General features: G+C 43.4%; 1 protein-coding gene across 1 annotated transcript in view; it reads right to left on the bottom strand.

Moving 5' to 3' along the window:
• Positions 1-27,929, bottom strand: part of MAVS (mitochondrial antiviral signaling protein) — a 34,016-nt gene that overhangs the window by 5,428 nt on the left and 659 nt on the right. Inside the window, exons 2-7 of the mRNA XM_069745147.1 lie at positions 22,817-22,944; positions 13,763-13,940; positions 11,148-11,539; positions 9,390-9,491; positions 6,069-6,146; positions 731-853 (exon numbers count right to left, since the gene is read on the bottom strand). Coding sequence (XP_069601248.1) covers positions 731-853; positions 6,069-6,146; positions 9,390-9,491; positions 11,148-11,539; positions 13,763-13,940; positions 22,817-22,936 — 993 coding nt within the window. The 5' untranslated portion in view covers positions 22,937-22,944. The remainder of the gene's footprint in view (positions 1-730; positions 854-6,068; positions 6,147-9,389; positions 9,492-11,147; positions 11,540-13,762; positions 13,941-22,816; positions 22,945-27,929) is intronic.

Below are 27,929 nucleotides of genomic sequence, written 5' to 3'. Positions count from 1 at the left end.
GTTACCAAGGAGATTGTAAAGAACAACGATTCCATATGAAACAACTTCTAGGAAAACTCATCAGGCTGCAATTCCCATTACAACCACTGGATGGCCACAAATGCACATAGTATAAACATCTCCTGACAGAGTACCACAATTTTTATATTTTCTACAGCTGCTCCTCTTGCGTCACTCATCTCAGGACAAGTTTAAAAATCAAGAAAAAAGGTAAGAAAAGGCACATATCAATGACAACGCTAAATAAAAGTTGGATGTTGTTGGGTCTCTTGATTCAGTCTGTGTAGAGTTAGAACAATAGGATTTTTTTCTTTTTTTCGGTTTGGGAAGACATTCAGGGTTTTCTTCTTGGTTGTGATAATTTGGTATTATGATATTTATTTATTGTACTTGCTTATATAGCGCTATTAATTCCTCAGTGTTTTACAGACATGATCACTGTCCCCACTGGGGCTGACAGTCTAAATTTCCTATCAGTATGTCTTTGGAGTGTGGGAGGAAACCCACGCAAAGACGGGAGAACATACACTCTCCTTGCAGATGTTGTTCTTGGTGGGATTTGAACCCAGAACCCAAGTGCTAAAAGGATCACTGCTAACCACTGAGCCACCGTGAGGCCATTATTATTTAGATTGTATTATACCATTATATTGTGTTAAACAAAAACAAGAGTAAAGTTTTGAAAAAAAAAAAAAAAACTGTTACCAACACGTGCAGAACACAAACTCACCGCATGTTGTGCGGGCTGTGCATCCTGCTGTGCGGGCTGTGCATCCTGCTGTACTGTGGAATCCTCCTCCTTGATCGAGTGAGCGGGTGGAGAGGACGCAGGCTGCTCTGAATGATTTACTGCCTATATAAAAATAATAAGATTTACATTATTACGACTTTTACGGCACCATGGATAGTAGGAGGGAGAACATACATATTAACAGGTGATTTCAGAAGTGGAGGGTGGAAATCCGTGACAAACTAAAAGCCCGGTAGTCCAAATTATCGGTATGGATTATGGCTGTGAAGGAACAAATTATGAAAGATTCTCCATTTTGTGCTTTGACTCCATTTTGTTGTTGGTTAACCCCTCTGTGACCTTAGACGTACTATCCCGTCGAGGTGCCCTGGGCTTATCTGACCCTGGACGGGATAGTACGTCATAGCCGATCGGCCGCGCTCACGGGGGGAGCGCGGCCGATCGCGGCCGGGTGTCAGCTGCTTATCGCAGCTGACATCCGGCACTATGTGCCAGGAGCGGTCACGGACCGCCCCCGGCACATTAACCCCTGGCACACCGCGATCAAAGATGATCGCGATGTGCCGGCGGTGCAGGGAAGCACCGCGCAGGGAGGGGGCTCCCTGCGGGCTTCCCTGAGCCCCCCGCAGCAACGCGATGTGATCGCGTTGCTGCGAGGGTCTCCTCACCTCCCTCCCTGCTCGAGCCCCGGATCCAAGATGGCCGCGGATCCGGGTCCTGCAGGGAGGGAGGTGGCTTCACAGAGCCTGCTTAGAGCAGGCACTGTGAAGGCTGCAGCGCTCCATGTCAGATCAGTGATCTGACAGAGTGCTGTGCAAACTGTCAGATCACTGATCTGTGATGTCCCCCCCTGGGACAAAGTAAAAAAAAATTTTTCCAAATGTGTAAAAAAAATAAAAAAAAATATTCCAAAATAATGAAAAAAAAAAAAAAATATTATTCCCATAAATACATTTCTTCATCTAAATAAAAAAAAAAAAACAATAAAAGTACACATATTTAGTATCGCCGCGTCCGTAACGACCCAACCTATAAAACTGTCCCACTTGTTAACCCCTTCAGTAAACACCGTAAGAAAAAAAAAAAAAAAACGAGGCAAAAAACAACACTTTATTATCATACCGCCGAACAAAAAGTGGAATAACACGCGATCAAAAGGACAGATATAAATAACCATGGTACCGCTGAAAGCGTCATATTGTCCCGCAAAAAAAGAGCCCCCATACAGCATCATCAGCAAAAAAATAAAAAAGTTATAGTCCTGAGAATAAAGCGATGCAAAAATAATTATTTTTTCTGTAAAATAGTTTTTATCGTATAAAAGCACCAAACCATAAAAAAATGATATAAATGAGGTATCGCTGTAATCGTACTGACCCGAAGAATAAAACTGATTTATCAATTTTACCAAACGCGGAACGGTATAAACGCCTCCCCCAATAGAAATTCATGAATAGCTGGCTTTTGGTCATTCTTCCTCACAAAAATCGGAATAAAAAGCGATCAAAAAACGTCACGTGCCCAAAAATGTTTTCAATAAAAACGTCAACTCGTCCCGCAAAAAACAAGACCTCACATGACTCTGTGGACCAAAATATGGAAAAATTATAGCTCTCAAAATGTGGTATTGCAAAAAATATTTTTTGCAATAAAAAGGGTCTTTCAGTGTGTGACGGCTGCCAATCATAAAAATCCGCTAAAAAACTCGCTATAAAAGTAAATCAAACCCCCCTTCATCACCCCCTTAGTTAGGGAAAAATAAAAAAAAATGTATTTATTTCCATTTTCCCGTTAGGGCTAGGGTTAGGGCTAGGGCTAGGGTTAGGGCTAGGGTTAGGGCTAGGGTTAGGGCTAGGGTTAGGGTTAGGGTTAGGGTTAGGGTTAGGGTTAGGGCTAGGGTTAGGGCTAGGGTTAGGGCTAGGGTTAGGGCTAGGGTTAGGGTTAGGGCTAGGGTTAGGGCTAGGGTTAGGGCTAGGGTTAGGGTTGGGGCTACAGTTAGGGTTGGGGCTAAAGTTAGGGTTAGGGTTTAGATTACATTTACAGTTGGGAATAGGGTTGGGATTAGGGTTAGGGGTGTGTCAGGGTTAGAGGTGTGGTTAGGGTTACCGTTGGAATTAGGGTTAGGGGTGTGTTTAGATTAGGGTTTCAGTTATAATTGGGGGGTTTCCACTGTTTCGGCACATCAGGGGCTCTCCAAACACGACATGGCGTCCGATCTCAATTCCAGCCAATTCTGCGTTGAAAAAGTAAAACAGTGCTCCTTCCCTTCCGAGCTCTCCTGTGTGCCCAAACAGGGGTTTACCCCAACATATGGGGTATCAGCGTACTCAGGACAAATTGGACAACAACTTTTGTGGACCAATTTCTCCTGTTACCCTTGGGAAAATACAAAACTGGGGGCTAAAAAATAATTTTTGTGGGAAAACAAAAAGATTTTTTATTTTCACGGCTCTGCGTTATAAACTGTAGTGAAACACTTGGGGGTTCAAAGTTCTCACAACACATCTAGATAAGTTCATTGAGGGGTCTAGTTTCCAATATGGGGTCACTTGTGGGGGGTTTCTACTGTTTAGGTACATTAGGGGCTCTGCAAACGCAATGTGACGCCTGCAGACCAATCCATCTAAGTCTGCATTCCAAATGATGCTCCTTCCCTTCCGAGCCCTCCCATGCGCCCAAACGGTGGTTCCCCCCCACATATCGGGTATCAGCGTACTCAGGACAAATTGGACAACAACATTTAGGGTCCAATTTCTCTTGCTAACCTTGGAAAAATACAAAACTGGGGGCTAAAATATAATTTTTGTGGAAAAAAAAATATTTTTCATTTGCATGGCTCTGCGTTATAAACTGTAGTGAAATACTTGGGGGTTCAAAGCTCTCACAACACATCAAGATGAGTTCCTTAGGGGGTCTACTTTCCAAAATGGTGTCACTTGTGGGGGGTTTCTACTGTTTAGGTACATTAGGGGCTCTGCAAACGCAATGTGACGCCTGCAGACCATTCCATCTAAGTCTGCATTCCAAATGGCGCTCCTTCCCTTCCGAACCCTCCCATGCGCCCAAACGGTGGTTCCCCCCCACATATGGGGTATCAGCGTACTCAGGACAAATTGGACAACAACTTTTGGGGTCCAATTTCTCCTGTTACCCTAGGGAAAATACAAAACTGGGGGCTAAAAAATAATTTTTGTGGGGAAAAAATTTTGTTTTATTTTTATGGCTCTGCATTATAAACTTCTGTGAAGCCCTTGGTGGGTCAAAGTGCTCACCACACATCCAGATAAGTTCCTTAGGGGGTCTACTTTCCAAAATGGTGTCACTTGTGGGGGGTTTCAATGTTTAGGCACATCAGTGGCTCTCCAAACGCAACATGGCGTCCCATCTCAATTTCTGTCAATTTTGCATTGAAAAGTCAAACTGCGCTCCTTCCCTTCCGAGCTCTCCCATGCGCCCAAACAGTGGTTTACTGCCACATATGGGGTATCAGCGTACTCAGGACAAATTGGACAACAACTTTTGAGGTCCAATTTCTTCTCTTACCCTTGGAAAAATAAAAAATTGGGGGCAAAAATATAATTTTTGTGAAAAAATATGATTTTTTATTTTTACGGTTCTGCATTATAAACTTCTGTGAAGCACTTGGTTGGTCAAAGTGCTCACCACACATCCAGATAAGTTCCTTAGGGGGTCTACTTTCCAAAATGGTGTCACTTGTGGGGGGTTTCAATGTTTAGGCACATCAGTGGCTCTCCAAACGCAACATGGCGTCCCATCTCAATTCCTGTCAATTTTGCATTGAAAAGTCAAATAGCGCTCCTTCCCTTCCGAGCTCTCCCATGCGCCCAAACAGTGGTTTACTGCCACATATGGGGTATCAGCGTACTCAGGACAAATTGGACAACAACTTTTTGGGTCCAATTTCTCCTGTTACCCTTGGTAAAATAAAACAAATTGGAGCTGAAGTAAATTTTTTGTGTAAAAAAGTTAAATGTTCATTTTTATTTAAACATTCCAAAAATTCCTATTAAACACCTGAAGGGTTAATAAACTTCTTGAATGTGGTTTTGAGCACCTTGAGGGGTGCAGTTTTTAGAATGGTGTCACACTTGGGCATTTTCTATCATATAGACCCCTCAAAATGACTTCAAATGAGACGTGGTCCCTAAACAAAAATGGTGTTGTAAAAATGAGAAATTGCTGGTCAACTTTTAACCCTTATAACTCCCTAACAAAAAAAAAATTGGTTCCAAAATTATGCTGATGTAAAGGAGACATGTGGGAAATGTTACTTATTAAGTATTTTGTGTGACATATCTCTGTGATTTAATTGCATAAAAATTCAAAGTTTGAAAATTGCGAAATTTTCAAAATTTTCGCCAAATTTCCGTTTTTTTCACAAATAAACGCAGGTACTATCAAAGAAATTTTACCACTATCATGAAGTACAATATGTCACGAGAAAACAATGTCAGAATCACCAGGATCCGTTGAAGCGTTTCGGAGTTATAACCTCATAAAGGGACAGTGGTCAGAATTGTAAAAATTGGCCTGGTCATTAACGTGCAAACCACCCTTGGGGGTAAAGGGGTTAAAGATAAATTCTGTCCTGTTTCTCACGAAGATAACATTTTGTTATTCAGCTAGTCTATGGTTCATAATTGGTATAAAGACCTTGAGTATTCTAACTCGAGTGAGCCAGATAAGAGACTCGTGGGGGTATCGCTATACAAGACTGAGACATCTGTTAATATGTTTTTCAATGCCAAAAAGACATGACCATATCTGTAGTTTCCATTTTTCCTGTATCCTCATGGGTTAAGTTTTTCCTGTATTCTTATAGGTTAAGAACTGTGAGCGTATTCTTATGCTGATTGGTTGAAGTATAATTTCTATGACTATGAAAACTCATACACAATAAATGGGGGCCAGAGATCTGCTCGATCCCCCACACAGAGGCATGAGTCTCCGTCTGGTCATTTTCAGTTGCCGGCAACGCCCTTTAGATTAATTTGGAAATCACTGAGTCAACCGTGAAGGATCAATTTAGATCCTCCCTCAACATGGCTATTACAGATGTGTCCGTCAACATTCTGGTTAAACTACAATTTATCACAAAGCAAACTCAAATTACGGTATCTTGACAGGCTACAAACCACATCTCAACCGTTGGGTGGCCACATAGAAAACACTTAAAGCATCAATGTCTCCCGACAGTATCACAAATCATGTTTTTTTGTTTGTTTTTTTTTAAAATAATTTTACTATTCCTAAAGAAAAAAGAACCGTTCGTATCATAAGCAGAACACAAACTCACCGCCGGATATGCTGACTGTGCATCTTGGCATACTTCGGAAAGTGGAAGGGACACAGGCTGATTTTGATGGTTTGCTGCCTACATAAAAAGAAAGGATAGAAACATAATGCCTGTTCGCTCCTTTTGCAAAATGAGTTTTAGCTCTTCATGAAAACCCAACTATAACCATTGACTCCAGCTGAGCTGCATTGTCTCTTGGAGCCCGTGGTGGTCTAAAGTTCACCTTTTATAGCAGCTGAAAGCTCAGGTAGAAGAATGTTTGGGGCAAATTTCTAAATGTAAAGGGATGGTGAGGGATGGGAGGTAGACTTCAATATTAGGGCCTGTTGCATAGTTCCCCTTAATATAATAATACAACCTGCTGAGCATTTTAGGTATATTCACAATCGTTTTATTGCTGGATTGGCAAAACCGAGTCCTCTAGAGGTTAGCTTCGGAGTCGGGTGACCTCGTGGGACATGCCAGGCTGAGAAGAGAATCCTTGGCTCCCCCATTGGACCAGTCAAATCTTATTTTTAAATAATGGCTATCAATCTTCTTAAAAAGTGGTTGTCCAGTTTGGAAAACCTCTATCCAACAGGGACATCTGAGTTAATAATGGATCATTATTCGAATCATTATCTCTTGGTTCTAAAGACCGTCCCTCTTAAAAACTTGGGGGAAGTGCTGATCCCTAGATTAAAGGCGGTCCTGGAGGAGGCTAGGAATAGAGGAAGTCTGCCGGCATCTATGCGAGAGGCCATAATTGTGGTGATTCCTAAGGAGGGGAAGGACTCGAAACAGCCGGATTCATATCGGCCAATCTCCTTGTTCACTATAGATGTTAAACTCCTGGCTAAGGTATTGGCGATGAGGTTGACAAGTGTTATTTCCGGCCTGGTGCACTCAGACCAGTCTAGCTTTATGCCTGATAGGTCCACTGCAATTAACTTACGAAGGCTGTATATGAATTTGCAACTCAGATCCGATAACTGTGGTCAGAGAGTTATTGCATCTTTAGACGCCCATAAGGCGTTCGATAGTGTGGAGTGGGGGTATCTCTGGCAGGTGTTGCGGAGTATGGGGTTTGGACCGCAGTTCATATCTTGGATTCGGCTGATGTACTCGATGCCGATGGCCAGAATCAGGGTGAATGGGGAGTTATCACGGACCATACAACTGGCTAGAGGGACGAGGCAGGGGTGTCCGCTCTCTCCTCTTTTGTTTGCTCTGGCTGTGGAACCACTGGCTGCTAAGCTTCGACGGTCTGATGAGGGGACTGGGTTTAAATATGGGATGATTGAAGAAAGGGTGGTGCTGTATGCGGATGACATTCTGCTATTTCTGGCTGACCCGGTTGTGTCCTTGGAGGGAGCCATTGGGAAGAAAGGGTGGTGCTGTATGCGGATGACATTCTGCTATTTCTGGCTGACCCGGTTGTGTCCTTGGAGGGAGCCATTGGGATTATTGAACGATTCGGATCGGTGTCGGGGCTTAGGATAAACTGGAGTAAGTCTTATCTAAATGATTCTGATGCCGAAAATACTATATATTCTTCATAATGTGCCAGTTTGGATAACGCGCGGGAAATTTAGACAGATTAACTCTCTGTTTAGGAATTTAATATGGGGGAGACAATATCCGCGTATCAAACTGGAGACACTTCAGCGACCCAAGGAAGATGGGGGCCTGGCACTGCCTAACCCTGAAATATATTTTCTTGCAGCCCAAAGTCAGCATCTAAAGGGATGGGCACTTGAGGGGTCATCTGGAGCGGAACAGCGGTTGATGGAAGTGGTGACAAAAAGAAGGCCAGTAGTACAATGTTTGGAGGATGGATCCCTGGGGGCTCTGGGGAAATTATACCCGACTGTTGTTGATATGTAGGCTGTGGGGTAGGCTGAGACATATATGGGGGGTCACGGATTTGACTAGATTCTCACCGCTATGGCATAACAATAATTTACAGGAGTTTGAGGCACTGGGGGTACTGACAGAATGGCAGGTCAAAGGGATTCAGTACGTGTATCAAATAATTGAGCGAGATGAGTTGAAATCATTTTCCCAATTGCAGGCGGAATTTGGTCTTGGGACCGCAGGGGAGTATCAATATTTGCGGATGAGGCATGCTTTTGGAGCTCAGAATAGGAAAGGAGGTATTAGAATTCAAAGGGATATAGTACTGGAGTATGTGTGTAATGAAGGGACTACTGGGGGAGTCATATCTACTTTGTATAAAGACCTGCTATACACTTTCCTGTTGGGGTTTCCGATAATGGTGAGAGCTAAGTGGGAGAGGGATCTGGGTCCAATGGATAACGAGACTTGGGAGTCGGTGCTGGAATGGGTCCCAAGACTGTCACTGAGCGAACTGTATAGACTGTCACAGCTCTATGTGATACACAGGGTTTATAAGTCACCGATGGTGCTATATAAGGCTGGTTTGCGGGATGACTCGGAATGCCCGAGGTGTAAATCTACAGACGCTGATATACAGTATTTCATATGATGTGGACGTGTCCGAGACTGGCTGCCTTTTGGTTGGTAGTTTTGAGTCGTATGGAAGGTGCGTATGGATGCATGGTGTCAAGGGATCCAATTGTGTGCTGCTTGGGATGCGTGGATGAGATTGGAGTGGATAACAACCTAAAGATACCTATTGCCAGATTGTTATACATGGCTAGGAAGGTAATAGCTCGAAATTGGATCAGGGAAGAACCGCCGTCAAGAGGAGAGTTCCTCCAGTATGTGAAGCAAGGCCTGACACTGGAAAAGGGGATTTATAAGAAGAGAGGGAAAATTGAAATGTTCAATAAACTGTGGTCTCCGTGGATTGCCGTGGGATAGGGGTGTTATAGAAATTGAGTGAATTAAGGTCCCTAATTAATGGCAATGTAAAATGTGACTTACATTATTGGCTGAGGGATTAGTTATTCTATTGTTTTAATGATGGAGGTGCTAAGCAAGGTGAGCTGCTTTGTTGGGTGGGGGTGGGGGGTGTTGGGATTGAAGGGGGTTGTTTGAAGGGGGAAAAAACAACAACTTTGTATTGAAAATGAGAATGTAACATGTCAATTAATAAAAATTTATTTGAGAAAAAAAAAAAAAAAAAAAAGACCGTCCCTCTCTCTGGAGGACCTCATGTCCTGCATTACACAACCATTGAGTTTAGTAGACATTGTGTAATACTTCGTTTCTCCTGTGGTGGTGCTGCAGGGAAACGAAACACTTCCAGGTTCTACCCTAGATTTTATTCAATCACCGGAGGTCCTAGCAGGTAAACTTTGTGATCAGTTAAATATGTAATGAGGAAACCCTAAAACCACAAAGAAAATACCAGACCTGGGATGGAAATGCGTCTCTCTCGTCCTGGGCAGGATGACGTCTCCTGTTGCCAGCCCCTCGGTCACCGCTTGTAGGACTATAAGTGCCATTCTCTGGAACCTTATTAGGAAGAATGAACATAGCATTACATAACTACTTCATACCTGGGGTGCACACTCACAATACCTTTTCTTTGTGCTGTGTTTACAGATTTAATCAGGAAATATGTATTTGCCTCCACTACAGCCATCATGTGATGAGACATGGACCTTGTAAGCCGAGACATGATCTACCAGACTCGGCCACCTTTGTTACTTCATGGCACAGTTCTGATGATCAAGGCTCCATTGCAGGTGCTTACTGTAATGGACATGGATCTACAAGTGCACCACAACTGGTCTACTCCGCTACAGAAGTTCTCTGGGACCAGATGGGCTACCCTTTGTTTCCTACATGTGCCAATGACCAGGTCACCAGTATTGGTACGTACTAACCACTGTATATGTTGAAAATCCTAGAAGATCCTAGATCTTGTATTGTGTTGCTATGTACTAGGAACATCTCACAAGACTTAACAGAAACACGCCAAAAGACATGCCATATACCAGAAACACCCTACAAGATCCGCTGTATGCCGGGAACTCCCCACAAGGCCCGCCATATACTGGGAACACCCTACAAGACCTACAGTATATTTAGAACACCCCACACTACCTAGTGTATAATGGGAATGTCCTACAACACCTGCTGTAAACTGATAACACCTTACAAGACTTGGCATATATCAGGAACACACCACAAGACCTACCATATACTAGAACACCCTACAACATCTGCCGTACAGGAAAACTGTACGAGATCTATTGTACACTGGGAACACCGATATCACTTGGCAAATGTGAGGTGTTCTCTGTATACAATATGGCGTATACCAGGAACCTTTCATAAAATGGGAAAATCCAACAAGACCTGCGGTACACGAGGAACACCCCATAAGACTTGCTATTACACAGAATGTCTTGTGGCATGCTGCCAGCATATGCTAAGGTCCTACAAGACCTGCCATCTACCAAGAAAGACCCTACAAGAAATGCCATGAGTTGGCAAAACTGAACAAAACCTACTGTCTATCGAAAAAAAAAATCCCACGAATCCTCCCATAGACTAGGAACAACCCACAAGAACTAGAGTATACCAGGAACACCCCACAAGACCCGCCATATTCCAGGAATACCTCTGAAGAACTACCATATATGAGGAATACCCCATAAGACCCTCTGCATACAGTCTTTGACAGGCTACAGAGATAACATAATAATTGTAATGTTAATGACCACTGCAGCCAATCACTTAGCAGTCTCATTTTGACTGTCTTGGTACCATAGCAGCACAAAGACCGCTGAACCTGCCGTTGTGAGTATAGCTCAGTTTGCTACTTGTTACACTGTATATGTAAGCCTGTAGAATTATAGACTCATAGAATGGTAGATTTGGAAGGGACCTCCTGAGTCATCTCGTCCAACCCCCTGCTCAATGAAGGATTCACTAAACCATCTCAGAGAGGTCTGTCCAGCCTCTGTTTGAAGACTTCAATGAGTGGAACAGGCGGCCATTATCCTTCAATAGATCATCCTCACTGAATAGAAGGTGCTAGAGTCACCGGAGCCTTTGTGTGATTGCAGCCTTGCCACCACCTATACTCCTGTCATTTTATATAACGGGTACACAACTTTGCAGTGATCTGTTCTTCAAATAATGGGGTGTGGAAATACCTACCTTCTGAAAAGCCCCATTATCATCCTTATAGGGTTTGGCCTGATATTGGGCCGTTTCTGGGACTGGGTTTTTGGACATCTTATCTTCTAATGTTCTTCTGTCCGACTGCATAGGTTCAGAAACACTGTGGCTAAGAGTGGGTCTGGTGGGAGCCGGTGGATCATATGGAAGTGGAGGAAGGCTTCTAAACTCATGGTTATGACCGGATGCTGAACTCTGACTCCTCTCCAGCTCTGGTTGACCTGGTTTTGGTGATGGACCTGGCTGTGTGTCATGGGATGATGGGAGCATCGGTCCTGGGAGGCTGGAGGTGCATTGTGGATTTTCCTGTGATGGTTGTTTGCTGCGATCACTCGAAGATGGAGGAAGTGATCGAGGAGAAGAGACTAGAGCTGCAAAAATAAGATAAATATATACAATCACGGCCGAAAGTGTTGGCACCCTTAAAATTGTTTCAGAAAATGATGTGTTTTTGCAATCGTTTTCTGGGAGAAATACAAGTTTTCATACATACACACACACACACACTGTTGTTCCAATACACAAAAATAAATAAACGACGAAAAAATGGCAAATTGGATAATTTCACAAAACCTCATAAAATGGGCAGGACAAAATTGTTAGCACCTTCAAAACTTGTGGGTAAACAACTTTGTCTCAAGCATATGATGCTCGTTCAAACTCATCTGTGGCAAGTAACAGGCGTGGTGTAACATATGGAAATTGCACCTGAAACCAGATAAAAAAAGAGAGAAGAGTGTGTGTGTGTGTGTGTATGTGTGTGTGTCGCACTAAGCATGAACAGGAAGAGGAGAAGAACTGAGGATTTGAGAACCAAAATTGTTGGAACCTTTCAGATTGTTGATATTTTTCAAGTTCATCTGAAGAGATCTTGATGTTCCTTTGTCCACCGTGTACAACATAATCAGGAAACTTACAAGTCATGGCACTGTAGCTAATCTCCCTGGAAGTGGACGGCAGAGAAAAATTAATGAAAGGTTGCAATGAGAGATAGTCTGCATTGTGAAAAAGCAGCCCCAATCAAGTTCCAAAGAAATTCAAGCTGTTCTGCAGGCTTAGGGTGCATCAGTGTTAGCGCACACTATCCATCCTGCTATAGCAGGAGACCCCAGAGGACACCACTGCTGACAGACAAAGCTATACAGCAGTTTGCTAAAATGTACACAAGTCAAAATCCTTTCTGGGAAAGCGTCTCGTGGACAGATAAGACAAAAATAGAGCTTTTAAGTAAAGCAAATCATTCTACTGTTTACCAAAAGCAGAACGAGACCTTCAAAAGAAAAGAACACAGTACCTACAATCAAATATAGTGGAAGTTCAAAGATGTTTTGGGGGATGTCTTTCTGCCTATGGGTGCCTTGACTTTTTGCAAGATCAAATCTTAAGATTACATTGTGACCAAAAATCTTTTGGTAGTGTCTAGTTTCAGAATGCTGGGTTTGAATCCTAGGTCATGGACCTTCCAGCAGGACAATGATCCCAAACATACTTCAAGAAGCCCCCAGAAATGGATGGAAACAAAGCACTGGAGGGTTCTGAAGTGACCAGCAATGAGTCCAAATCTATATGCTATTGAACACCTGTGGAGAGATCTTAAAATTGCTATTGGGAGAAGACGCCTTCAAATCTGAGAGACCTGGAGCGGTCTGCAAAAGAAGAGTCATCCAAAATCCCAGCTGAGAGGTGTAAGAACTAGGAGCTTGTTTTCAGTTATAGGAAGCGATTTATTGCAATCATTCATTCCAATTTATGTGCAACCAATTAAGTTGAGTGCCAACAATTTTCTCTGGTTTATTTTTCTGGTTTTGTTTGGACTTGTGTCCAATTTGCCTTTTTTTCTCTGTTTATTTGTATTGTTCCAATACAGAATCGTCCCACTCCTGCCTCCGCCAGAATCTTCCTCTAACAGTGACCTTGGGACCCCGATCCACCAAAGCCGGTAAGCTACATTCAGATTATAAGACACCCCCCATTTCACCCCCAAGTCTTATAATCCAGAAAATAAGGTACTTCATTTTCTGGAACAATTTCAAACTTTTCAACACTTTCGGCCATGACTGTAATATATATTATTTATATACACACAGTGGAAATTTTTGCAAATTTATTAAAAAAGAAAAACTGAAATATCACAGTCATAAGTATTCAGCATTTTTTGTAGTGTTTTTCACTCCTTCAAGTGAACGGGGTAAAAAAAAAAAAAAAACTCAAGTGAAAAGGTTTCAGAAGAGCGTTCACGTTATCGTTATGCAGCTGTTTATTTGGAGCAGAAAAATCTGCTGCAGATACTCAAGGTGCGACCGTAGCCCGAGGCTGTGCGCATTTTTTCCGCACAAATTTGACACAAACCCTGAAGGAATTCCTAGTCCCAGCAATGTCAATGAGAGTCCTGGGGTCTCGTGCACACGTTGCTTATTTGGGGCAGCATGTCAATTTTCAGCATTTTTGCTGCAGATTTCACCCCTAGTAATAAGTGGGGAAAACTCTGCACCAAAAACGCAAGTACAAACCAAGAGTTTTTTTTCGACTGCATTTTCTGTCAAGAGATGCAGAATTTCGCCGCCACCTTCACATGTTTTGATAGTTTTACTTACATCGAGGACGATGAGAAGAATATTCCCTTTGAAACTTTTCGGCCAGTTCCACATATCCGCAGTATTGTAGGGCGTTTATGAAATGGTTCACCCAGTCGTCACTTCTGCTCAGGTCTAGGTAGAAATCCAGCACCGTGCTCCGATTGCCCTGATTTCTCACATAAGTGTTCAGTCTCTCCTGTAAAACATACATAGACTGGTCACTGTTAATGGGCGATACATACAAGTACAGGGGCATCTCACAAAATTAGAATATCAAAAAGTGAATTTATTCCAGTTCTTCAAAACAAAAAGTGAAACTCCTATATTCTATAGAGTCATTACACACAGAGGGATCTATTTCACGTGTTTATTTCTGTTAATGTTGATGATTATGGCTTACAGCCAATGAAAACCCAAAAGTCATTATTTCAGTAAATTAGAATAATTAAAAAACACCTGCAAAGGTTTCAATATTGAGAAAAGGAAAACATGCAGGGGGAGCTGGGAAGTGAAGGAGGACAGCAGCCGTTTCGCGCCTATCCCAGCTTCTTCTGTGGGTCCAAACATACTGAGACGAGCAACCACCTCCCTTACACCTGGCACATGTGCTAGATGTCATAATTCAATCAGCTGACAAATTTTTATTTATTTTTTTTAATAAAAAACAGACTTCAGAGATGTCATTTAGCCCCAGTGGGCCATTGGCATTTGTGTTAATGATTCATTTTGCTTCTCTTTGTAAGAGGCACTTAGGTTTTCCACCTCTCACTGGACAATTCATTTTTCAATGCCTGCAAACAGCAAGGTGCTTGGATCAGCACTGTGCTGTTCCACTACATGACCAATTAACCTGCAGGAGCCTTTCTTAGTAACGAGTGTAAGTGTTCCCTGAAACGGATAAATAAGAGACAAATTGCTTTGCCTATATAAAAGTAACCGCAAGGGCAAAAAATAACATACAATCAGGGCTGTGGAGTCGGAGTCCATTTGGTGAAGTCGGAGTCTGAGTCATGGAAATTGAGGAGTCGGAGGTTTGGCTTCCCGACTCCATTTTGATCTGCAAGTTATAAAATCCCTGACTTCATCATTTAACTAGTAATCCACTGAAAATGGGCCCTGTATTGCATGATTATCGCAAAAAGAGCAATTTCTGCATTTCAAATGATCTTTGGGACGAGATCTACCCAGCCAGTTATTAATATCAGGAGAAATTGTGTTTTATTAATAAGTCCCCAATATTTTGACAAAGTTTTAATGATACAATTGGTCTCTTGCTAGATTGTTGAGATCCTTGTCATTTTCCAATAAATGCCAATTTCTGTTTATTGCTCGTCTCAAAATATCATTAGGGCTGTGCTTAAAATTGAACACATCTCTCACTAGTGCCCTTGTTTTTACCTGGTTTAACTACCCAATAAGTCACGTTGTGTGTGGTTTTTAGCTCTATTAAAGGCATTTCATTTTGGGGAATAATCTCCTTCTCTGAAATTTGTGGATGTAAGGTGTTTTTTTTGTTTTTTTATAAGTCTGTTACCAAGTTTCCATTTTTTACCATTACTTTGATGTGAATACTTTTCTGCCCAATGATGACGAAAGTATTCTAGGAGCGATACCTTTATTGGCTAACCAGAAAATATGTTTGCAGCTTTAGGAGCACAGTGGCTCCTTCTTTAGGCGAGATTACAAATAGATTAATAAGAAATAAGCACAACATTTAAAGAATAGTACAGCAGGACATTTGTTCAGGGGGTTGGAAAGTGTGACGAGTCCTAAAGATAAGCCAAGGTAATAAAATTAGGCATTTTCTTACAAATGGAGAGGCAGTGGGACTAATGTTCTTAGTTATCCTGAGTGCATCTGGTGGAGGTGTGAATTGTATCCATGTAGTGACTCAAATCCAGGTGTTAAAATGAGTCCTCAAAGAATTAAACATTCATTAGTTAGTACTAAAAGGTAGTTTTAAGGACCACAGGGAAAGAAAAATTTGGGAATACAAAAGACTTTTCAATCTGTCATACTGTGTCCAGGTCCAGAGAAATGTTTTCCCACTGGTGTGTCCATTTCATTCCTCATTCCTTCTCAGTCCTAGGCCCCCTCCTCTTCTCGTTGTATACTGCCCCTATTGGACAAACAATCAGCAGATTTGGGTTCCAGTATCATCTCTATGCTGACGACACCCAATTATACACTTCTTCCCCTGACATCACCCCTACCCTAATTCTAAATACCAAGTATTGTCTGTCTGCTGTCTCTAACATCATGTGCTCCCTCTATCTGAAAACTAAATCTCTCCAAAACTGAAATACTTGTGTTTCTCCCTTCTACTAACCTCACTCTACCCAACATCGAAATTACCCTGGAGGGTTCAACCATAACTCCCCAGCAGCATGCCCGCTGTCTTGGGGTCATATTCAACACCGAACTTTCCTTTACTCCCTATATCCGATCACTCACTCGCTCTTGTCACCTGCATCTTAAAAACATCTCCAGAATCCGACCTTTTCTCACCTTTGAAACTGCTAAGACTCTTACTGTCGCTCTTATTCATTCCCGTCTGGACTACTGCAACTCTCTTCTGATCGGTCTCCCTCTTTCAAAACTTTCTCCTCTCCAATCCATCTTGAATGCGGCAGCCAGAGTCATATTTCTGTCCAGCCGCTTCACCGATGCCTCCATCTTGTGCCAGTCATTACACTGGCTACCCATTCGCTACAGGGTCCAGTATAAACTCATCTCTCTCACCCACAAAGCTCTCCGCAGTTCTGCACCGCCTTATATCTCCTCTCTCATCTCCGTCTATCGCCCTACATGTGCCCTCCGTTGTACAAATGACCTAAGACTAACATCCCCCGTAATCCGAACCTCGCACCTCCGTCTCCAAGACTTCTCTCGTGCTGCGCCAGCTCTCTGGAATGCACTTCCCCAGACGATCAGACTGATACCTAGCCCCGACCTATTCAAGCGCGCTTTAAAAACCCATCTCTTCAAACAAGCCTACCACATCAACCACTCAGTAAACTAACTTTGTCCTGTTCTCTCCTTCCAAATATTATCTGCATGTGAATCTGCACCTACTATTCATCTGTCTCCACACCCTCCATGCACATGATAACTGCACTTGGTACTTGACTATTGCACTTAAACACACGGGCTGATGACCGGATCATGCAGCTTTGTATGAAAATCCCTATTTATTATAATTGCCAGACCTGAAATAACAAGCACTTTTCACCTATTGTGTCCCACCATTTCCTTGTAGATTGTAAGCTTGCGAGCAGGGACCTCACCCCTAATGTCACTGTTTAAATTGTCTTAACTCGTACCGAATTTATTGTTTGTACATGTCCCCGCTTAATTGTAAAGTGCTGCGGAATATGTTGGCGCTATATAAATAAAAATTATTATTATTATTCCTGATTGTGTGTCTGTAGATTCATCCTAGTCTGTAGTTTTTGCAGTTTCCCCAATATACTTCCAGGGCACCTGGTACATTGCATCATGTACACCACGTTGGAGGATGTACATGACAAGAAGTCCATGACCTTATAGTCCTGATTTTGTGGCTTCCATAGCGCCACAGGCTGATCGCCTCCATGCCACGCTGCATTAATTGATGCAAAAGGAGCCCCGACCAAGTATTGAGGGCATTTACTGAACATACATTTCAGTAGGACAACATTTCAGATTTTAAAATCATTAATGCAAGTGTTATAAAGTTTTCTAATTTACTGAGATGATGACTTTTGGGTATTCATTGGCTGTAACCATAATCATCAACAGTAACAGAAAAACACATGAAATAGATCACTCTGTGTGTAATGACTATATAATAATATAGGAGTTTCACTGTTTGTATTTAAGAACTGAAATAATTTAAGTTTTTGATGATATTCTAATTTTGTGAGAAGCTCCTGTAAATCCCCATGACAAAACTTGCAGGTTCTCTGCTCAGACAGCTTATTAGTATTGTCATAATGAAAATCCAAATTTTTTTATTCCTTTTTTTCCCTGCTAGGAAAATGATAGCTTGATTTTTATTGGTTACTTAGCACCCCTGTCATGGGAATAAAAGAAATCAAGGTTTTGTTTTTTTGTGACAGAACTTTAACCCCTCTCAGATGTTGGTCGTAAGTTTACACTGATGTCAGAGTCACTCCCTTTGATGTGGGCCCCAGCAGTGGGAAAAAAAAAAAAAAAGTCAAAACGCCAGAATTACTTTTTTTGGTCTCCGTGACAATTGCATTAAAATGCAATAAGGGGCGATCAAAAGAACGACTCTGCACCGAAATGGTATCATTAAAAGTATCAGCTCGGCACGCAAAAAAATAAGCCCTCATCCGACCCCAGATCACGAAAAAAGGAGACGATACAGGTATCGGAAAATGGCGGAATTTTTTGTTTAACAAAGTTTGGTATTGGTTTTCACCACTCAGATAAAAAAAAAAAAAAAGAACCTAGACATGTTTGGTGTCTTTGAACTCGTAATGACCTGGAGAATCACAATGGCAGGTCAGTTTTAGCATTTAGTGAGCCTAGCAAAAAAGCCAAAACACAAAAAAAGTGTGGGATTGCACTTTTTTGCAGTTTCACCGCACTTAGAATTTTTCACCATTTTCTAGTACACGACATGCTAAAACCAATGTTGTTGTTGAAATGTACAACTCGTCCCGCAAAAAATAAGCCCTCACATGGCCATATTGACGGGGAAAAAATAAAAGTTATTTCTCTGGGAAGAAGAGGAGCAAAAATTGACAATGCAAAACCAAAAATACCTCTTTTAAAAAGGGGTTAAATGGTTGCTGTACTTTCAGACACCTTGACACTAGGTGTGCCCCTTCTGTGTAACCTGCTCTACGCGGCCTGTTAAAGTGTAATTCATCTCTAGCAGCAGAGACAGCCACGGCGGGTTAGGCTACTTTCACACTTGCGTTTTTAGCAATCCGTCGTTTTGGGAAAACACGGATCCTGCAAATGTGCTCGCAGGATGCGTTTTTTACCCATAGACTTGTATTAGCGACAGATCGCGACAGATGGCCACACGTCGCGTCCGTCGTACAACGGATCCGTCATATTTTGGCAGACCGTCGGCACGAAAAAAAACGTTCAAGTGAACACTTTTTTGTCCGTCGCGTCCGCCATTTTCTACCGCGCATGCGCGGACAAAACTCCGCCCCCTCCTCCTCTTCAGAATGGGCAGCGGATGCATTGAAAAACTGCATCCGCTGCCCTCGTCGTGCACAAATTTCACAACGTGCGTCGGCCCGACGCATAGCGACAGACATGTACCGACGCAAGTGTGAAAGAGGCCTAAAGCTTCTTTCACATTTCTGCCAGTAGTCTGCTGTCAAAGCGTCGGCGCAATGTACCGCAGACGTTTGTGAAATAGTGGATAACGTGCGCAGTGGATGCAGTGTTTCAACGGGTCCGCTGTCCGGGAAGGTAAAGTGTAAAATCCCGGGGAGGAGAGAGAGATTTCCTGCCAGGCATGCTCAGTAGGAAACACAGGATCCAACGTTCCCTTGAACGTTTTTAGCAGACGACGGTCCGCCAAAATGCACAGGATCCAGTGCACAACGGACATAACATGTGCCCATACGTCGCTAATACAAGTCAATGGGAAAAAACAGGATCCTGCATACAAATTTGCAGGATCCTGTTTCTCCACACGTCAAAATACGTTGGTTTGTGAAAAAAGACAGAAATGTGAAAGAAGCCTTACAGGAAGTAGGGGGCGGGTCTTTATCTTGCTACAGGAAGTGAAAGTGATTCTTTGCCTCTCTACAGGAAGTGAGGGAAGGGCCTGGTCTCTCCAGGTTGAGTTGGGCCTTTGTCTCTACAGGAGGTGAAGGCTAGTGTCTCTACAGAAAGAAGTCTTTTTTACTCTATACAAAGACCTGCCTTCACTTATAGTAAACAGGAATTGGGGGTGGGTTTTTGTCTCTACAGGAAGGGAAGGCAGGTCTAGGTATCACAGTAAGCATGGGCAGGCCTTAATCTCTACAGTAAGCATGGGCAGGCCTTAATCTCTACAGTAAGCATGGGCAGGCCTTAATCTCTACAGTAAGCATGGGCAGGCCTTAATCTCTACAGTAAGCATGGGCAGGCCTTAATCTCTACAGTAAGCATGGGCAGGCCTTAATCTCTACAGTAAGCATGGGCAGGCCTTAATCTCTACAGTAAGCATGGGCAGGCCTTAATCTCTACAGTAAGCATGGGCAGGCCTTAATCTCTACAGTAAGCATGGGCAGGCCTTAATCTCTACAGTAAGCATGGGCAGGCCTTAATCTCTACAGTAAGCATGGGCAGGCCTTAATCTCTACAGTAAGCATGGGCAGGCCTTAATCTCTACAGTAAGCATGGGCAGGCCTTAATCTCTACAGTAAGCATGGGCAGGCCTTAATCTCTACAGTAAGCATGGGCAGGCCTTAATCTCTACAGTAAGCATAGGCAGGCCTTAATCTCTACAGTAAGCATGGGCAGGCCTTAATCTCTACAGTAAGCATGGGCAGGCCTTAATCTCTACAGTAAGCATAGGCAGGCCTTAATCTCTACAGTAAGCATGGGCAGGCCTTAATCTCTACAGTAAGCATGGGCAGGCCTTAATCTCTACAGTAAGCATAGGCAGGCCTTAATCTCTACAGTAAGCATGGGCAGGCCTTATTCTCTACAGTAAGCATGGGCAGGCCTTATTCTCTACAGTAAGCATGGGCAGGCCTTAATCTCTACAGTAAGCATAGGCAGGCCTTAATCTCTACAGTAAGCATAGGCAGGCCTTAATGTCTACAGTAAGCATAGGCAGGCCTTAATCTCTACAGTAAGGATAGGCAGGCCTTAATCTCTACAGTAAGCATGGGCAGGCCTTAATCTCTACAGTAAGCATAGGCAGGCCTTAATCTCTACAGTAAGGATAGGCAGGCCTTAATCTCTCTACAGTTAGCAGGGAGGGGGGATTTTTGTCTTTCTACAGGAAGGATAGGTTGTGTGTTTGTCTACAGAAAGCAAAGGAGATTCTATATCTCTACAGGAAGTGGGGACGAGGCTGTGTCACTTTACAGGAAGTGTTAGTAGTTCTTTCTCTCTATACAGCGGATGAAGGCGGGTCTTTGTCTCAACAGGAAGTAGGGGCGTGTTTTTGTGTTTCCTTAGGAAGTGGGGTCTCATCTTTGCCTTTTTACAGGAAGCAGCGGTGGTTCTTTGTCTCTGCCCTTGAAGTGGGGACAAGTTTTCATTAGTAATGAGCGAATATACTCATTGCTCTGGTTTTCCCGAGCATGCTCGGGGGTCCTCTGAGTATTTTTAAGTGCTCGGAGATTTAGTTTTCATCGCCACAGCTGAATGATTTACAGCTATTATCCTGCTTGATTACATGTGGGGATTCCCTAACAACCAGGCAACCCCCACATGTAACAGATGTAAATCATTCAGCTGCCGGGATGAAAACTAAATCTCTAAGCAGTCAAATACTCAGGTCACCCGAGCGTGCTCAGGAAAACCCGAGCAACGAGTACTCTCGCTCATCACTAGTCTTCATCACTCTACAGCAAGGGTGTCAAACTGCATTCCTCGGGGGCTGCAAACAGGTCATGTTTTCAGGATTTCCTTGTACTGCACAGGTGATAATTTAATCACCTACACACATAATGATTACAGCACCTTGTGCAAAGCTAAGGAAATCTTGAAAACACGCATGGTTTACGGCCCTCGAGGAATGCAGTTTGACACCCCTGCTCTACAGGACCTGGGGGTGCATCTTTGTCTCGCTATAGAAAGAGGGGGCGGGTCTTTGTCTCGCCATAGGATGAAGGGGCGAGTCTTTGTCTCGCTATAGAAAGAGGGGGCGGGTCTTTGTCTCGCTATAGGAAGTGGGGGCAGGTCTTTGTCTCGCTATAGAAAGAGGGGGCGGGTCTTTGTCTCGCCATAGGATGAAGGGGCGGGTCTTTGTCTCGCTATAGAAAGAGGGGGCGGGTCTTTGTCTCGCCATAGGATGAAGGGGCGAGTCTTTGTCTCGCTATAGAAAGAGGGGGCGGGTCTTTGTCTCGCTATAGGAAGTGGGGGCAGGTCTTTGTCTCGCTATAGAAAGAGGGGGCGGGTCTTTGTCTCGCCATAGGATGAAGGGGCGGGTCTTTGTCTCGCTATAGAAAGAGCGGGCGGGTCTTTGTCTCGCCATAGGATGAAGGGGCGGGTCTTTGTCTTGCTATAGAAAGAGGGGGCGGGTCTTTGTCTCGCCATAGGATGAAGGGGCGAGTCTTTGTCTCGCTATAGAAAGAGGGGGCGGGTCTTTGTCTCGCCATAGGATGAAGGGGCGGGTCTTTGTCTCGCTATAGAAAGAGGGGGCGGGTCTTTGTCTCGCCATAGGATGAAGGGGCGGGTCTTTGTCTCGCTATAGAAAGAGCGGGCGGGTCTTTGTCTCGCCATAGGATGAAGGGGCGGGTCTTTGTCTCGCTATAGAAAGAGCGGGCGGGTCTTTGTCTCGCCATAGGAAATGCGTTAGGTCTTTGTCCCTACAGGAAGAGTGAGCAGGTATAACGTGATCTACATGACCGCATTATTTCCATGCTGTATGCCCTACTGATCAGGATACATTACGGTATTATTTATTTTGTCACCATGTAGTGCTGGGTGATAGTTTGTACACTCCAAAGCACTGATAAACAGCAGTCACAACTATACAGTACCCCAGATTATCTGGACACTTCCAAATATATACACTGTATAATGTTAAGTCAATTTTTCAAAATGTAGAACAGATATTTTATACTCCAGTTACATCCAAAGCTGCATTTATCATTCTGCTATTCAGAATCTGAGCCGATGTGTCATTGGTAGCTGGGCTCCTATGCCTCCTCCTACTATTAAGTTGCTCTGGATTCTGGGATATGTAGTACTCAATAAACCACAGTATACTCTTTACAGACGCATCATGAAGATGTTGGTAGATGCTAAGTTAGGGCTTACTGGAAACTAGCAGAAGTTTGAATGCAGCTCTGGAGCTGAAGATCAATAGGACAACCTATTAAGTGCAAGAGTAGAAAATGACCCGGATATTGATAATCACACTGGAATGACTCTTACCACAGTAGTTGAGGTGAGGCACGCCGAGAGAGGAAGTAAAAGCTCATCAATTCTTATGTTCTCAATACGAGTCAGATTCCTTCGCAAATAATCCATGAACTTGTCCTCTGCAAAACCCATTATTCACCCTAAAAAAGTAAAGAGAAAAAGTCAGCGGGGTCAGAAAACAAATTCTGTCCATCAGTTCAGAAATCAGAAGTGTGTTATCGGACCCTTCTTGACTTACTGTATTCTCAGAATTATTCAGGTCTTCATGACAAGAGTCTTTAGTACTTTGAGCTCCTCTGGCTGTTATGACCTGATACAAATGTGATAAATAGCCAGACAGCAGCTTCTGGTAGTGTTCCTGTGGACTCTTAGCCCTCTTCTCAAGGGCAATGGCCTCCAGTTCGCTAATATTCTTGACTTGCTGCTGCAACTGCCTTTTTGAAATCCAGCTAAAAACATTTTTTATGGAGTTTACCTAGACTGTCAAAGCGACTGATGACCACTCAAGAATTTTCTTCAGGATCCAAGACTTAGTAGATTTTGAGGAATGCTTAGGATCATTTTCCCATTGACTCCATCTTTTCCCTCCACACAATGCAGGTTTCCAGTACCAGAGAAAGCAAAGCAGCCCCAGAGTAACAGAACCATGATCATGCTTCACTGTAGGCGTTATCAAGCCACCCTCATGGTTCACTGTAGGCATCACTAAGCCACCACCATGCTTCACTCTAGGCATTAGCAAGCATGACAGAGATAGAGGGGAGATACGTGTCACTGAGCATGATGGCATCAGTGATGTAAAATAAGAGTAGTTTCCTCCAGCACACTACATATTGAGAGGATTAAATTAGAGAGTTACAGTGCCTTGCGAAAGTATTCGGCCCCCTGGAACTTTTCATCCTTTTCCCACATATCATGCTTCAAACAAAGATACCAAATGTACGTTTTTAGTGAAGAATCAACAACAAGTGGAACACAATTGTGAAGTTGAACAAAATTTATTGGTTATTTTACATTTTTGTGGAAATGCAAAAACTGAAAAGTGGGGCGTGCAATATTATTCGGCCCCTTTACTTTCAGTGCAGCAAATTCACTCCAGAAGTTCATTGTGGATCTCTGAATGATCCAATGTTGTCCTAAATGCCTAAAGATGATAAATATAATCCACCTGTGTGTAATCAAGTCTCCGTATAAATGCACCTGCTCTGTGATAGTCTCAGGGTTCTGTTTGAAGCACAGAGAGCATCATGAAGACCAAGGAACACAACAGGCAGGTCCGTGATACTGTTGTGGAGAAGTTTAAAACCGGATTTGGATACAAAATGAACACATACTGCAGGTCTCCTCGCAGGAGGAAGTTCACCACTGCTCATGTAACATTCCTGAAACTCAAGTAGTGGGAGGTCTGCAGTATATACAACACATAGACACAGACTGTTCTATATACATCACATAGGAGACACAGAGTGCTCTATAGACATTACACGGGAGACACAGGCTACTATATTTACATTTCACAAGAGATGGAGGGGCACCTACATCATAGAGGCACATATATATCGCTGGAGACCCTGGGGGACATGGATAGCAGGAGATGCCGGGGCACACGCATCCCAGGACACACTGGGGGCATATGAATCACAGGAGATGCGGGGGGAATATACATCACAGCAGGGGCTGAAAACAAATACATCACAGGACAGGTTGGGGGGCACATACATCACAGAAGACATCTGGGCACATGCACCACAAGTGGCACTGTTGCATATACGTCACAGACAAAAGGTGTCCATGAAGGCGGCAACATCTTTTAGTATCACAGTCCCGGATAGCCCCTTTAAATGATTTAATGGATCCAAAAGGATACCATAACCTTTAATGACCCATCCTTACAACAGGTCTTCTGTATCATATTGGTGGGAGTACGGCATCTGGGCCCCCTATTGCTCAGCTGCTAGGTGTCATGGTGGCTAGAAGGACACTTCTTCTGATCCATCTTGGGACAATGCAGCTTAGCAGCCATTAAAGGGGAACAGAGCTGAGCTGCAGGTCCTGAAAACAGCCACTACACAGTGTGATGTTCCAATCACCACAAGAATGCAGCGGGTCCAATGCAAAGTCCTGAAACAACCCCTTTAACTACCTTGGGTGGGATTGTTGCACCTTATGGGGCTGTCTTCATAAAAACTTTCAGCATTGTTTAAAGCAAAAGAGGAACATTTCATTATACAGCAGAATTTGGAGACGTTGGAAATGGTAAATGAAATTAAATGCAAGGTGAAGCCACTAAGGTGGGATGACACGTTTATACAGTGCAGGATTGTTCAGGATTCTTTACTGTAAGAGCAGTAAACCTGCAGATTCCTTCTGATGTAAGGCAATCTGTGTCTACCTGGTGGAGGTGGGCAGGTTGTTCTTCCAATGCTCACCAATAGAGGTTAATGGGCTAAAATAGGAGGACTTCATTTTGAATCTGCCTATGCTTAAAGGGGTTGTCCAATTTATCTTCAGTTTCACAGATATATTGAGGACATGATTGTGGCATTTACTAATACATAAGGATTATAGAATCTTCTCCTTTGTCACAGACTGATCGAGACATCAGATGTTATAACATCAGCACAAGCACTCCATCCTCGCCAGGAGCTTCATGGCGGAGCAGCTGCATGCAGCCGTACATCACCAAGCACAATGCTGGAGCGTCAAATGGAGTGGTGTAAAGCTGCCACCACTGGATTCTGGAGGAGACGTGTTCTGTGCAGTGACGGATCGCACTTCTTTATCTGCGCCTGATGGAGGAGTCTGGGTTTGGAGGACGTTACCTCCTGTCTGATGCTAGGGCCTTGATTCCAGGGCTTGACCCTGACATCTCAGTCGCAGTGAAGGGAAATCTTAATGCTTCGGCACAAGACATTATGGGCAGTTGTAGCCTCCATCTTTGTGGCAACAGTTTGGAGAAGGCCCTTTTCTGTTCCCCATGACCATGCCCAGCGATCACATGACTTTAAGGTTAACCAAACGGAAGGTCCTTCAAATGCTTTGCTGCAGGTCTTTCCTTGGTTTCTCTGGCTTAGAGCAGGAAGATGAGACTCTGCCTACAGTCCCGCCCCGGAGCACGGTCATCTCATTAACTGAAAACTTCTAACACGGATTACACAAGAACCACAAGACAGATTTCTTCGCCCCAGGTTTCATTTTAATTAGTATAACAGCGGCAACCTGACAGTGTCTGTAGTTTACTTAGCAAAATCCTGCTGACAGCTTCTCTTTAATCCTTACTACAATTAGTATATGAATAACCTTAAACGCATTTTTTTTTTTTTTTTTTTAACAAGAAACGTTAAAACGCTTGCATATTATAGTCCGCAGGCAGCTTCCCGTGATGGGGAACAATGACACGGTGTCCTTCCCGATTACAGAGAGCTGCTCTCTCTCCTCGTGTCCGACACCGATCTAGGTTATCAGAGGAAGCTGCCGGAACTGAACGGAAGCTGCAGGACCTTTTCTACCAGTAATTCCAGGACCTTTCAGGTGATGTGACTAAATAGTGCTAGAGTTCATCAAGTGGAATGTCCTTCAAATGCTCTGCTGCTGCAGTCTATACAGGTCCTGATCAGGAACTGCAGAATGTGGTAGTGTGTATGTGTATATAAGCATAGTAGAGCATAGGGTAGCTGTTATGATCAGGTGACCTTGGAGCAGCATGAAAACTTTCACTGGAGTAGATGGTCACTATACTGACCGCAAATCCTGATCGTATCACCGCAACTAGAAGTAGCCGTGGGGTGTGCCTAACAAAACCTAGACACCTCGACACAGCCGGAGGACTAAATACCCCTAAAGATGGAAATAGGAAAACTATCTTGCCTCAGAGCAGAACCCCAAAGGATAGGCAGCCCCCCACAAATATTGACTGTGAGTAGTAGAGGAAAAAAACACACGCAGGCAGGAAACAGGATTTAGCAAATGAGGCACACGCTAGCTAAAATAGGAAAGGATAGGACAGGATACTAAGCGGCCAGTATTAAAATCCTTCCAAAAATATCCACAGCAGAAAATACAAAAACTCCACCATCTAACTAAAGATGTGGAGCGTATATCTGCAACTCCAGAGAATCCAACAAGACTGAGAAAACACTGACACAGTCTAAGCTGGACAAGAGAAAACAAATGAGTAGCACTGAATATAAGCACACAGCTTGTGTGCCACAGAAAAAGAAACAGACACTTATCTTTGCTGAATTGGCAGCTAAGCAGGAGAAGCCAGGAGAGATCCAACACTTCCCAAGAAACATTGACAACTGGAAAGGACTAATGAGTCCTGCAAACCTAAATACCCCAGTCAGAATTGCAATCAGCAGATACACCTGTCCAAGACTGCAGCCCAGGGACAACTGCATTACCACCTACAACCACCGGAGGGAGCCCAAAAGCAGAATTCACAACAGGTAGCAGAGATGTGCCTGTCTGCATGGGCACGTAGCAGAGCTGTGTGTGTCCATATGTGCACGTAGCAGGGCTGTGCGTGTCTATGTGCAGATAGAGCTGTGTGTCTATGTGCACGCAGTAGAGCTGTGTGTACATATGTATATACTGTATGCACATGTAGCAGAGCTGTGTGTTTATAGGTCCATGTGGCTTGAGTAGTATGCATCTATATGTACATGTAGCAGAGCTGTGTGTCTTTGTCAATGTGGCAGGAGTAGTAGGTTTCTATATGTGCATGTAGCAGAGCTGTGTTGTGTATAACACTGCAGAGAGAATAATTTACTACCTCCCTATTCTATCCTAGTACATTCAAATTAGTGATCTTGACCCCTCCACTTTACACGGCCAGGTAAGTTTAATTAATAAAAAATATGTTTTTCCTATTTTCTGCTGTCTAAACCTGGTGTGCGTCTTATGGTAAGATCTGTACTCTAGTCAGAAAAATACGGTAAAGCTGAGAGTTGCCACTTTAAGACCCTATAGATGATATAACTATCTTGAATATGTTTCTGTAAACAGCTAGAATGACAAAACTTGTGTTCCTGTCCAAATATTTCTGGACCCAACTGCAGTGTTCGTACTAGTAAGTGACATTCTTGATCTGTCAGTAGGTTTTTGCTGTGTAATCTGAGAGCAG

The sequence above is a fragment of the Ranitomeya imitator genome, chromosome 1 (genome assembly GCF_032444005.1).
Source record: "Ranitomeya imitator isolate aRanImi1 chromosome 1, aRanImi1.pri, whole genome shotgun sequence".
NCBI classification, from domain to species: domain Eukaryota; kingdom Metazoa; phylum Chordata; class Amphibia; order Anura; family Dendrobatidae; genus Ranitomeya; species Ranitomeya imitator.
Note: the sequence above shows the minus strand (reverse complement) of the source record. Positions and strands in the feature narration are given on the sequence as shown.